Source organism: Echinops telfairi, unplaced genomic scaffold (genome assembly GCF_000313985.2).
Source record: "Echinops telfairi isolate 266 unplaced genomic scaffold, ASM31398v2 ScPeMD7_7465;HRSCAF=8503, whole genome shotgun sequence".
In the NCBI taxonomy this organism is placed as follows: Eukaryota; Metazoa; Chordata; class Mammalia; order Afrosoricida; family Tenrecidae; genus Echinops; species Echinops telfairi.
The window spans coordinates 6,664,635-6,678,099 of NW_022111365.1; the positions used below are offsets into that span (position 1 = coordinate 6,664,635).

Sequence of the window (13,465 nt, forward strand, 5' to 3'; positions counted from 1 at the left end):
AATATGTATATTTACAACAACAACGTTTGTATATTTACCTTTTCTCAATAGTACTTTGCAATCTACACCATTGGCTAGATTAAGGACACTATTACTACAATTATCAAATGTCCAGTGGATGTTACTTAAATTCTTTCTCCACAATGACTGCTTTGGCCCGCAGGTGGACCGGGGACAACCTCGGTGTGAGAGGATGAGATGAAGTCTCACCACCCGTGAGTCCGAGGAGCATCTCCAGTGTACTTCTTTCACGACATCTGACTGCCAGAACTACGTCAACAACTGTGTGTGCTTCTAAGCCACTAAATTTGTGGGGCATGATTAATTTAAAGACAAAACCAGAAGAACTATATTTGAATTATGTTATTGACGAAGAAGAGTGACATGATGATGGATTTCCAGGAGAACCAACACATGTCTCTTGAAAGAAGTCGGATGTCTGAAGGTGGGCGTCATACATCTAACCTCAAGACTTTGAAAGCTAGTTCCTTGCACTTTCTAACTTCTAAAGCCTGCCCACAGTTCTAGGCATATATTCTCTTTTAGGTAGGAAGCCAGAAGTGCAGCACCTTCATAATCTGACACTTCTGCCTCCCTTTCATTGTAAGCAACACCGTGGTTAAATTGGACCCACACTGACAATCCAGGATAATGTCTTATCTTAAAATCCTCCATCCAAGTTGCACAAATTTTAGGAATTAGGGTGTGGACATCTTTGGGGGCCATTATTCTGCTTGCCATGAAACATATGGCCCATTCCTTCAACCCTAAGGGCCACTTTTGAAAACTTCCATCCAGTCTGTCTCATTCCTTGATCTTTATCTTGGTACCACTCACCAATTCACAGGGCCTCTCCATGATGTGGTAAGAATTCGCTTCCCTCCTTCTCCGATACCCTGAGTGCTGAGGGCTACCAATAGCTTCTTTCCCTTTCTTCTCGTTCCTTTTCCTCCCCACTCACAGACCTAGCTTCCCAATAGGCCTCTAAACGAGAAATGCTACGAGTTATTACTTTTTAATTACAAGTGCCATTGTGGCATCTGTAAGGAAGAACACTTTAGGCTTAATTGGGACCAAATGCGGAGTTAAATTAAATGAATAACCAATTAATATAATGTTCCTGTGTTCGCCCCGTGTGAATGCTAAGGTCCAGAGAGAAGGCAGGTACCAGGCTCCCTGGTAATTAATCCGTCCATGCCAAGGGCTGAAGTGGGGCAGGGATTTGGGAGATAAATGCAAAAGGACAGATCTCAGGGCTGGGTTTCCCTATCCTTCGGTTAGAGATTCTCCAACGTTTTCCTATCCAAGGCCCAAGTCCTCACTCGAAAAGTCAGGTTTCAACTTCCACAATATCTTTTTGCATATCTCTGTCATCACATGTATGTGCTGGTGTGAAGAGGCGTGTGTCTCCTTCAGGAGCCCTGGTGGCTCCATTGGCTAAGTGTTGGACTGCTACCTGCCAGGTCCATCAGAGGTGCTGCAGGAGCGAGGTAGTCGAGTTGTTCCGAGTTGGCATTGATTAGCTGGCGGTGAGTATGGTTTCGGCTGGGGTAATGGCATGGAGGAGGCCGGGGCTGCTAACTAAGTCGGTGGCCTAAATCCACCAGCTGCTTTGTGGAAGAGAAGAGAAAGTGGTCTGCTTCTATAAAAGTCTGCATCAGAAATTCCAGGGAGTAGTTCTAATGTCCTATAAGACCCCACTCATGACCCCTAGTGGCTTCCTGGGTTACAAAATTGAACTGCAACCGATAAGCTCAGCGCTGCAAGTCGACCAGTGTCTCCACAGGAGAATCACGAGGCTGTCTACTCCAGCAAAGATGTACAGTCTCAGGACCCACAGGGGCAGTTCTACTCTGTCCCACAGGGTGCTGTGAGCTGCAGTCAACTCGAGAGCCGGGAGTTTGAGATAAGGGCCATTGTGCGTTGGAAGGCTCAGTGGCAACAGATAATGGCTAACAGATTAGGGACTTGGTACGCAGTGGGGAGAAAGGTAAGCTTTGTCCTCCTGAAAGGGGCAGTTCTGTAAGGTCACTGAGTCAGAATCGATTTGATGGCAGTAGTTTGGTTGTGTTCGTTTGGGCTAAGCAGTTGAGCCACCTTCTTCCACAACCTTCGTCGATGGATCAGGGAATGGTTTCAGCCTCCCAGCATGAGTCAGTATTTCTCTGTAGTGTATTGTTTTTAAGCATTTTCGTGCTCGTCTATTCCCCTAACTAGATAAGGTCCCCAAGGGCAGGGATGTGCTTAACACTCGTTTGCTTCCCTTGACACTGAATGAGGTAGGTATGTTTACCATCATCTTCTAGATTGAAAAAAAGCAGCTTAAAACTCGTAATTGGTAGAAGCAGGGAAGAGGAGACATCAAAAGAGCCACAGGAGGAACAATGCCCCATGCCTGCAAGGCCGACCTGTCTGCGGCAGCAAATGGATAGTCTAAGAAGCCTCTGCCTCCCTTCCCGGAAATAGACTGACAGGAGCACAGGCCTACACTGGGCTCTATCGTGGGATTGTGTCACCATCTAGTGGCTCACGTAACTAACACAGGTTCTCCTGAGATCGTCTCACCGAAGTGAAGACATCCGTGTGCTCTTCCTGGTCATGAGAGTCTCCATTAGAGCTGAATATAAAACTCTGCATTATGGCTCTTAATTCTGTGAGGTTGGAGGCCTTAGTAAGAATATCAAGCAATATGAGACCAATCTATTTGTTACTCTGAGAGTGTGTACAACCCACATCCCTGTTGGATTTATATTCTGTTCGCACATCGGCCCGCATTTCCTAGTTAATGTAATGGATGTATCTTATATGAGGCTTTAAGTTCCCAGTTTGTGTTATATCGCATGAACATAAGCATCCCCTCTGTGAACACCAATGATAAATCAGCCCGAGCACACCGACAGTGTGGTCCAGGAACATCACACCCATGAACGTGTATCAGCCCAGCTTGCCGCTGCGGTATCAGCCCTGACAAGGAAGCGCATAGGCACAGCTGGAGAATGGACATCTGTATTGTGCTGGGACACAACTTGAAGGGTCAGGCGTAACACCAAGAGCCAACTTGGCAGGTATCAATCCAGGTCTTGGAGTTTACAGAATAAATATTTTCAGAGTAAGTGCATCAGGACCGTGAGCTAGGAAACAGGGACTACAGACAGCTCAAAACAAGGGCACATGTAACCTTTCTTTCTTGATTTGCCAGTTTTGTCACCCTGGCTCAGGGAACGGCCTATCTCTATACCTGTTTTCTACTTCTAGAGCAAAGCTGGCACATGGTGGTCACTCAAGAATCACTTGAATTTCCTCATCAGCATCCTCTCTGCACAGCACTGACTCCAGAAGGCTGAGCTCAGGGTGAGGCAGTGGAGGTCCTCCTTGCCATGGTCAGGAAAGTGTGGGGTGAGCATGTGCACATGCCTGAGCGTGAGAGCCTCTTTCCATTTTATTCGCTAGGCTGCTGCCTTGCTTCCCCCTGTTTCTGACCCTGAAGGATACAACCAATAATACTTCAATCACAGTAGATAAAGGAGTCATAAAGAGGGCCCGGTGACGGGCTAAAGAACATCCATCTGGGGAAGCCTGGTAGAGAGGAAAGCAGGGAAAGGCGGCCAAGTGCCTGAAGCAGGACAAGATACCCACCTGTCACTAACGTGGCCGATTGATGGCATGCTATTTAAATTTAACTTGGAAGAAGAGCTCCACTGCTTTCAGTCCTTGGCCACATAGAGCCTCTGCCTTCTGTCTTGGAAGCTGTACAGGAAAGAGTCTGAGCAAGATGGGCACGGCATTTAGCTCTGAGCCCCAGGCCTTTTGCTTGCAGCGCCCAGGGAGCAAGGTCTTTAATCTTCCATTTCTTCATGCTTAGCAGTCCCCTTCTTACAGAGAGTCTTCTAAACTCTTAGCCACCCACTGGGTGGAGCTGGGCCAGCCTAGCTGGTATTGAATCAAGAGGCTTTGCCTCACCCATCTGTGGAAGTATCCACTTTTCCCCCATAAGAAGCCCTTTCGGGGGCCCCAGGGAGTCCTCATGCGTCTCTTCAGCAAGGTCTTCAGATTTCTTTATACCTGTGTGAGAAGAGAAGGGGAATAGAACAGACTGAAGTTAGTAAGCTCCTACCCAAATTGCAGGAAGGCAGATTCCTAGGGTCCCTTAATTGCCTTTCATCTGTCCTCTATAATTGGGCTTCCTTTCCCCTCTTGACAGGGGAGCTAGAATAACATTAATCTTATGATGTTTTTCCCACATTTGTCAGCTATGAAAGCAATAGCACACATCCCTTTTCACCTCAGCCTCAGTTCAACATTGTCAGGGGCTTAAGATAAGTAACCCCGTCTTATACATAAAGAGGTCAGAGACACTGGGGGACCTGCCCAAGGTATTGTAGATGAGAGTGAGCAGAGAAGTCAGGATTTCCCAGGGATGGCTGGTTCCAAGCCCAGTGCTCTGCCCACGGTGGCCGCTCCGGAGAGGAGGACCTGCTTTAGACAGGAGCAGCAGGGAGAACAACAAATAACCCTCCATTCACGTGGATTCAAATCTCAGTTCTTCCAGGAGAAAGAGCTGAAGGCCTTAGGCATATTCCATGGCTTCTCAACCTCATCTCTAAAGGAGAATAAGAATACTTCCTTTCAAGATTGCTTAATTAATGAAATATATTCGAAGTTTGACTTAATTCTTAGTCACTTCTGAAATGCGCTCTTTTCACCTTTCTGCTTCATGTTTGGCCCTCCTAATGGTCCTTCAAAGAAACATAGGTAGAAGAAATAGGCTCACTCTGTTTCGACTGTGGCCCCTCGTCCAGGGAAGGCCAAGTAGCCACTAGTAAAGCCTCCTGCTCTCAAGTGCTCTCTTGGAGAGCCTGTGAGGTACCTCCCTTACAGGAAAGTGCTTCCCACATAGCGTGTTGGTCACCACAACCTCAGGAGGATCTTCCTTACATTTGTGATGCCACCCAGGTCCGTCCACCTTTCTCATTAGCAAGAGACTTTTGCTTCGCAGGAGAGCCAGAAAGCCCATTGAAATTGGGGTTTGCAGCCACCCCCTGCAGCGAAGCAGCCCCTGCCTCTGCACTAAGTTATTCGGAGCATCCCTCCATGCCCACCACCACCGGACCCAGAGCAGCGAGCACACCAGGCTGGGCACTGATGCTTCATTAGAATTTGGTTCGAAGGCTTTGATTGATATTTGTTTTCTTCTGCATACCCCAAGCAGAGTGGGCAGATGACCTCGATTTCTGAACTTCAGGAGGTCCTTGCACCTCACAATCTGAGTTCAGTGGAAAAACAGTTTCCCTAGCTTCTGCCTCCTCTGTCCTGAAGGATGGAGTCCTAAGGGAGGGAGGTTGCCAATCTCTGTGGCATCTCAGACCCCTTAGGTAACTTCCCAAGCACCATGCTCAAGGCTGAAAGTCCTTGAAACTGACCACCAAGCATAAGAAAGAGAGATCACACTAAAGGTCTGAATATTTGCATGCAGGCCTCGTTCTAATGAGCTAATAGCCACTGACTTAAAGGCAATACTCACAAAAGTCATGGGACTTGAGGAAAATACTATCGCGGGTGGGTTAGGGCCAGACTAGAGCTATGGAGACACACAGAGGACAAGGGAGGACAGGTTAGTGGGCCAGAAGGGGGCAGGCTATCCAGACAGCACTTCCAGGGCCAGGTTCAGCCCCTGCAATCTGGGCTGGCCCCAGTCTCAGAATGGGATCAGGGGAGCTGAGCAGTGGTTTTGGCTTCCGCTGGAAGGGAGGGTAGGAGAACGGGCCTTCAACTACTGGGGAGACTCACCCTCTGCCACCGCTCAGGGATGCCTTCCATGCCAGGATCTCCTTGTACACTAAACGGCAGAGTAACTGTGGGGAAGAAGCACGGAGGGAAGAGAAGGCATCTCTAGCAGCTAGCACACAGTCCCCAGTGTTAGGGATAGGCACACAGTTTCCTTTGGAAGGGCAACCTCCTGGGAGGGAAAATGGTTCTAAGCAAAGACTAGCTGCTCTTCTAGCCACAGAATGGCTATGGCCAATCCCTGGGGCCTCTAGGGTTCTAACCCCTCAGTACCCTTTCCAAAGAAGAACTCCTACCAGACAAGCCAGGACATCAGCAGAGATGAGCATGTAGAAGACATTGTTCCAGCCCGTGGGGGAGATAAGCCCAGCAAGCAGAGGCCCTAGGGCTGCACCTGTAGTGACAGAAGCCATGAGTTGGGTTAAAGGAGGCCCGCAGCTCTCCCTGTCCTTAGAAGGGGAGCATGCCCAGGAGTCTTCTGCGGGCAAGACTCAGGTTTGGCTGTCAGGAGCCAGGTGCAAGGGTCACAGACCTATAGAGCCAGTGCCGTCGATGATGGCTGAGACGGTGGAGAGTGCCTTGGCATTGCCCTTCAGACTCTGGTGAGTGCCCTGGGGAGAACAGAGGGGGTCCAGCTGAACAACAGCCTTGGGCAGGGCTGGGACTAAAGCAGGGCACACTGGGTAAAGGAAATCACTGGGGCTTGAGGTTGAGAGGGAAGAAGGGGCCTGAGATGGCTTCTGAAAGGCTTTTTGAGTCCAGCTTCTGCAGGCTGCCTTGCAGAGAATGGGGCAAGAGCAGGATAGGAGAGATGATGGGTCCCGGAGACAGAAACCTTGACCTCTAACCCCACCCCATCCCTGGGAAGAGGCCCAGCTTACCAGGTCGGCAGAGACAGCAGTAGTGATGAGTGCATAGGGGCCATTGACCAGGGCCCCACAGACAATCAGCATGACTGGGGCAGAGACAGTCCAGGTATCATGAGAAGTCACCACTCGCCTCCACCCCAAAGCAAGCAAGCTCTCTCAGGCTTCAGGTTTTGAGAGCCTCTGCTTTCCAGTCCCTCCCCCTGGTCCTCAACCCGCCTTCCAAGGGACCATGGAGCCTCAAAAGGTAGAGGCGAGGAGAACCCTCCCTGTGGCCTTGCAAAACCCGAAGTCCTTTCCTCACCTACAGAGCTGGTTATCCCCTTCTGGCCAATGTGGTTATACAGGAACATCTGAGAGTAGGGAGCAGACAGGCAGTCACAATCGCGCTCTGCCAAGGACGGCCCTCCCCAGGCGTGGAACAGCCCTCTTCTGCCTTGGCACCGCAAAGGCCACCTTGTTCCCTTTGCTCTCCTATCCAAACCGCTTAGACGTCCCCAAGATGGAGGGTCTAAGATGCAATGTTATTTGGGGTGTTGTTTTTTTCTTTTCCCCAAAACATCTTTTCTCATTATAGCCTTAATGTCATATCCTTTTCTTGGTTAAGAACTTCAGCAGCTGGTCTCCCTCCGTTCGACCAAAGCCAAAGAGTCAATCATCCCTTACCCAAACTGTCTGGTTCTCTTTACCAGGTGCCTGCTCCTCTGATTGATGACCCCTCCCTTCTCCCCTGATGTGCAAACGAATGCGCACACCTTCGAGGAGACAAGTCTGGGTTTCCATGAGCAGGTGCACACTGGGTTCAGGCACACAGACACGTACACATTTTGTCCCGAAAGCCGTACGCACCATGGGGGCAGCCAAGATGAGCATGCTGCAGCACGTGGTTGCTCTGCCGTTGGTGTAGTCAGAGATGAGTCCAGCCACGATGCCACCTGGAACACACTTCCTCTCATTTTCTGTGAACCCCGAGTTTCCTCCTATCCCCCTAACCCTCACCCGCCTGGGCCTGGGCCCGGGCCTCGAGATCTAGTAGAGCTTCTTGCTCTCCAGCTTCCCCCACAAACAATGTTCTTGTCACCACCAAGCCTAGCAGGACCAGAATTGAGAAGAAAGTCAGTCCCGCCCTTCTCGCTGGCACCACCGGCCCAGGTGAGTCTTCTTGAACCTGTCCCTTCTTTCTGTACCTCATAACAATAGATGGGGGGGCGGTGCAGGGGATGCTTTCAAAGCAGGGAAAAGCCTCACCTATGATACCACCAACATCGAAGAGTGTGGAGAGGTCCCCGGCCTGCTTGGCATTAAAATGAGCTGTGGAAAATGTACAGAGGAGCCAGTCAGGGTGTGAGGTAGCAACGATGAAACATACAACTTTCCTCGAGGTCCTAAATGTTTCCTCCCCGCTCCCACTATCATGACACGAATTCTACCTTGCAAGTCTAGCTAGACCAGAGGATGTACACTGGTACAGATAGGAACTGGAAATCCAGGGAATCCAGGGTGGATGATCCCTCCAGGACCAGTGGTGTGAGTGGCGATACTGGGAGGGTAGAGGGAGAGTGGGTTGGAAAGAGGGAACCGATTACAAGGAACTATATGTGACCTCCTCCCTGGGGGATGGACAACAGAAAAGCGGGTGAAGGGAGACGTCGGACAGGGCAAGATATGACAAAATAATAATTTATACATTATCAAGGGCTCATGGGGGGGGGAGGGGGGGAAATGAGGTCCTAATGCCAGGGGCTTAAGTGGAGAGGGACTATTTTGAGAATGATGAGGGCAATGAATGTACAAATGCGCTTTACACAATTGATGTATGTATGGGTTGTGATAAGAGTTGTATGAGCCCCTAATAAAATGATTAGGAAAATAAAGAACAAAGCAAGCAAGAAAAAAAAAAGAGTTGTACGAGCCCCCAATAAAATGACTTTAAAAAAAGAAAGGGCAGAGAGACTGTAGTCAGACCTGCGGCTTGGAGCAAACATCCAGGCCAGAAGGTTCCTTTCAGAGCATGTAATCCAGTTTCACCCTTCTTCTCAGAGGGAGCAGGAGAGGACCAGTGGGAATGTGACTGGCTCGGGTCACATAGGAAGTTTGTGGAGTGTCGGACCAGAGGCCATTCTAGCTTCTGGTCCAGCACTGCCCTCCTCTTTTGCAAGATGAACTTGGTCTTAGAATAACCTTTCCCCCTGGAAGCACAGGATCCAGCCACTAAGAGCACCGCAGTCCTTGACCATTTTTTCCCCAGACAAGAGAACTTTTCCCATTAACCTCTCCCCTCCCAGAGCCTTACACCAGCCATTTTTCCTGCTCTGCTTCTGACCTAGTAGCAGCCTTCCACCCTCGGGAGGTCTTTACATTATGATGACCAGACGTCCCGCTTTTTGTGGGACAGTTCCGATTTTTGGCATTTTTTAAAAGCCCCGATTTTTGGAAAGAATGCACAACAAGCTAGGGAACGGTCTATTTGGTCCATATAGACCAAATTTTTTATCAAGAAACCCGCCCCGCTCCGGCCCCTGGTCAACGGTGTCCTGCTTTAAATCTGGTCACCCTACTTTACATCCATTTCAGATCTCTGTCAATAGACAAAGACATGAAAGAAATAGGGCCTTCAGGTCCTAGGCCAGGAATGGGGAACTTATAGCCTACAGGCTGTACGAGGCCTGGGAAATCATCAATGCTGGCTAATGTCACATGCCTGCCTCATCAAAGAAGCAATTCTACTCATCACATTAGCGTTTAGTTAATGAAATGTTGGATCGAATATAGCACGCTAAGTTTTAAGTTGATAATTTGTATGGCTCCCAAATGATGGTATAAATATCCAATGGCCCTTGGCAGCAAAGTGAAGTTCTCAACCCCTGTCCTAGGACATGGATCTAGGGTTATATAAAGCAGTGCTCCAAAATTGTAGCCTCGCCCCCCCAAGTTGACTCATACTCTGAAGTCAGCAGAGATGCAGTTATGCAGCAAGTTAAGCGTGAGATGTGGTCATGACTCATCACCACAGCATCCTGTTCAGAGTATGTTCAGTGTGACCGGCAGCCTGACCCTCCAATAGCCATGGATGTGAAGTCTTTAGGCTTGACAGAGCTTTGAGGTTTGGGAGGCTGGAGGTAAGGGCAGGTGTCAGTACTTGGTAGACTTGCCTTAAGAGAAAAGCCTGAGGGACATTAAACATTATTTTTCAAACACAAGAGTGACCTCTCCTCATCTGGGCATCTCGGGCCAGAACAGAGGCAGCAGAAGTGGGACAGACACTCAGAAAGTTGGGCAGATCCAGGCAAAAAGGGACCAATGTCCTGAGGCTCGTAGCAGCCCCTTGGGAAAAGAGCACTTGGTAATAGGGAGCTTGGTAATAGGGAGTGGGGTAGCTCAAAGAATTCCCAAAGTATCAAAAAACCAAATATTTTCTAGCACCTAATCCCCAAACCACCAAGGAGCCTAGAAGGAGGTTTCCTTTAGACCAGGAGGTGAGACTAAAGGTTAGAGAGGGATATTATAGAACCGAGTGCTCAGTTCCCAGTCCCATTCATGTCCGGGGCGGGGGAGGGTGTGTGTGTGTGTGTGTGTGTGTGTGTGTGTGTGTGTAAGCGGAATCAGAGTCCAGGGGCCAGTGCACAGGATTTGTTGCCGTTGTGAGCTGTTGTCAGAACTTCCCACTCACAGTGTCGCAATACAACATGTAAAATGCCGAATTACCCCCATGATGGGTTGCACATTGGATGGTCGTGATCCCTGGGGTTTTTCCTGGCGGACTTTCAGAAGTAGATCACCAGGTCTTTCTCATTTTTTCCTGATCTGGAATCTCTGCTGAAACCTATCTAGCAGGTAGCACCAGATAAGAAGCCCCCTGTGACAGACAGGTGGCACTTTGCATGAGGTGAACTGGCTGAGAATTGAAATCTCCCAGGATTCTACTGGTTGAGATCCCCATTTTTTGTTTGTTTGTTTGGTTTTGTTTTTCCCAAATCTTTGATCCTAGACCAGTGGTTCTCAACCTGTGGGTCATGACCCTTTTGGGGGTCGAACGACCCTTTCACAGGGGTCACCTAAGACCGTTGGAAAACACATATTTTTGATGGTCTTAGGAACCGAGACACTGCTCCTCTATCCATCTCCAGGTGGGTCTACCCACATGCAGATATGCCCACATATGAGTACCCGGCGTGAAGACTGTTAGCCATGCTACACCACGCTTCAAGGCAACATTTCATTTATTTATCATTAGAAATAAATATTTCACAATCTATAATTACATATCGTTTTGTGATAAATCACTATACTTTAATTATGTTCAATTTGTAGCAATGAAAATGCATCCTGCATACTAGATATTTATATTACGATTCATAACAGTAGCAAAGTTACAGTGATGAAGTAACAATGAAAATAATTTTATGGTTGGGGGTTCACCACCACATGAGGAACTCTATTAAAAGGTTGCGGCATTAGAAAGGTTGAGAACCATTGCTCTAGACTAACTCCTCTACTAGCGGTTCAGTAGACATCCTGCCCACACACTGGAGTCAGAGCCACCATCACGACAGTTGCTCCCACCAGAAGTCCTTTCTCGCATTTCGTCTCTGGCCTGTACTTACCCACATTGACGATGTAGAGGGGGAGCCAGTAGAGGAATGTGTAACTGACCAGCTTGGCGAACAGCAAACACAAAGAGAACTCTATCACACCCTAGGGGGCAAACCAGACGGCAAAATGGAAAGGGTCCAAAATTTCCTTGCCCCAGTGATGGCCCCGAAGGATGGATCAGCACAACCCAGTAATTCTAATCCCCTACTGCACAAAGCAACTTCCAATACACAGGCAGTCTCCATGAAAGCTACGTACCCGATACTGCAATGCAAGGCAAGCCTCCTTCACGGCAAGCCTTCCAGATCACCTCCCCAGCCATTACCTACCCTGAGCATCTCTGGTAAAGAAATCCTGAAAGACCCAAATCCCTCCACTGCCCCCATCCTGTTGTCCAACCTCAGACTCCGGAAAGCCTCTCTCTGGCTGCTGTTCCCACACTCCTCACCGGGATCCTCAGGGCCCCAAGGAAGCTGATGGCAGCAGGCTGGGCGCTTGGTCCCTTGGAGCTCGTGGCAGCAGTCTCCAGGCTGCTGTCCTTGTCTGAGTAGGGATCGTTCACAGGGTCCTCAGGGTTGACCTGGTCCTCACCTGCACCATGCTGAGAAGAAATGAGCCCTGGTAGTGGAGCATGGCTGTAGGCCCCCTCCCACCAGCTGGAGGCCCAGTCTGTGTGAGAGAAGTAGGTCTGGGCTGGGCTGCCCTTCTGAAGACATGTTGGGTTGTGAGGCAGTCAATCAAAAGGTCTATTATGAGGCCTGAGAAGTCACTGTAAGTTCAGAGTTCCATCTCCCAACTCCCCATCTGTCTTTGGGGCCATCCCCTTTGGAAGGAGCAAGAGGGCGAGAGGAACCGGGGAAAGCTTACACTCACATGGTGTTGAGGAGGGATGCAGTCCACATCTTCTGGGTCTGAAAGAAAACCCTGTCAGGAGCTTCCTGGCAGAGGGGGCCCTCACCCTGCCCTGGGTCGTGCTGGTTTGGCAGCCAGCACCCCGTATGACCACTGCACCGCCTAGCTTTCTAGGCTGTGTTCTCCTAAAAATGGACTCTATTGAGCCTCTATTTTCTTACCTACACAGTGTCAGAATGCGGGTGAGAACAGCTACCTACTAATTATAAAAGATTCTATACTCCAAGAATGTACCTTCGGCTCCGTACTCCTCGCATCTTTCAGATAGGACCAATATTTGCTGAGCACCTACTATGGACCAAGCAGTTTGACCACATTATTTCATTTAACTATCAAAAACCATCAGCTCAGAGAGGCTTAGTGGTTTGTTCAAAGCTAGTTATCTAAAGCCGTAACTGTGATCTTTGTACTGTATTCCGCTGCCTTCTCCCAGAGCCAGGGAGAGGAACTGGGAGGCTCAACTATGGTGTCGTTGAGAAGGGGGGATCCAGGAGCGGTATGTGTACTCACATTCAATGAGAAAGAGGAACGTGACGATACCCATGGCAGCAGTGATGACACCTGGGACAGCAAAGGACAAGCCCCACTGTTCATTCACCCAGATGCCCGCAATCAGGGAACCCAGAATGTTGCCCATGGATGTGTGGGAATTCCAGATGCCCATGATGAATCCTCGCCTAGAGGGGAAGAAAAGAGGATGCAGTCTACAGCATCGGCCTCGGACAAGCCCGGAGAGATGGCTGCCACCAGCGTCCCTCAGGCACCACAGACTGACTTCTAAAGCCCCAAAGGCATAAGCCAAGTCTGTGAGCACTGCAACAAGGCCTGGGGTCCTTCTCATGTCTTCTCTGTTCCCAACCTCCTCCCCAGCAAGCAGCACACAGGGCTCCCCGAACAAGGTGCTCACAACACTGTGGACAGGGGATATTCCACCCCCTTTCCTTTCTTCTGCCCACTGATCTTACACTAAAGGCATGGTCCTCAACTTGTGGCTACAATGCCACCCCTACAACCACCAACAACAACCAGGGGACATTTGGCAATGTTGAGAGACATTTATTTTTTCTCTTTTGAATCTGTATAATCACAGAATGTGAATGACACATTTATCATAAATGACATATTTCTACCAGATAAATGACACATTTCTACCAGATAAAATTTAAATATTAAACCTTAAACAATTATTTATAATTCAATTCTAGGTATCATAAGCTAATCACAAGATCAAAATAATTTATCCAGTAGTTTATTTCCAATTTTTAAAAATCATTTTATTGGGGGCTTGTACAACTATCACAATCCATACA

The 13,465-nt window shown here is 48.9% G+C and overlaps 1 protein-coding gene across 3 annotated transcripts in view; it reads right to left on the reverse strand.

Annotated features, from left to right (window-relative positions):
• Positions 1-2,990: 2,990 nt before the first annotated feature.
• SLC37A2 (solute carrier family 37 member 2) overlaps positions 2,991-13,465 on the reverse strand; it is a 31,109-nt gene continuing 20,634 nt past the window's right edge. For 2 of the 3 annotated variants that reach the window (XM_045283657.1, XM_004714183.2), the window contains exons 7-18: positions 12,666-12,832; positions 12,117-12,154; positions 11,692-11,844; positions 11,255-11,345; positions 7,899-7,961; positions 7,500-7,585; positions 6,955-7,003; positions 6,666-6,739; positions 6,317-6,395; positions 6,081-6,178; positions 5,788-5,852; positions 2,991-4,062 (exon numbers count right to left, since the gene is read on the reverse strand). In XM_045283657.1, coding sequence (XP_045139592.1) covers positions 4,047-4,062; positions 5,788-5,852; positions 6,081-6,178; positions 6,317-6,395; positions 6,666-6,739; positions 6,955-7,003; positions 7,500-7,585; positions 7,899-7,961; positions 11,255-11,345; positions 11,692-11,844; positions 12,117-12,154; positions 12,666-12,832 — 979 coding nt within the window. In that variant the 3' untranslated portion in view covers positions 2,991-4,046. The remainder of the gene's footprint in view (positions 4,063-5,787; positions 5,853-6,080; positions 6,179-6,316; positions 6,396-6,665; positions 6,740-6,954; positions 7,004-7,499; positions 7,586-7,898; positions 7,962-11,254; positions 11,346-11,691; positions 11,845-12,116; positions 12,155-12,665; positions 12,833-13,465) is intronic. The other variant, XR_006679420.1, reaches the window with a different exon arrangement.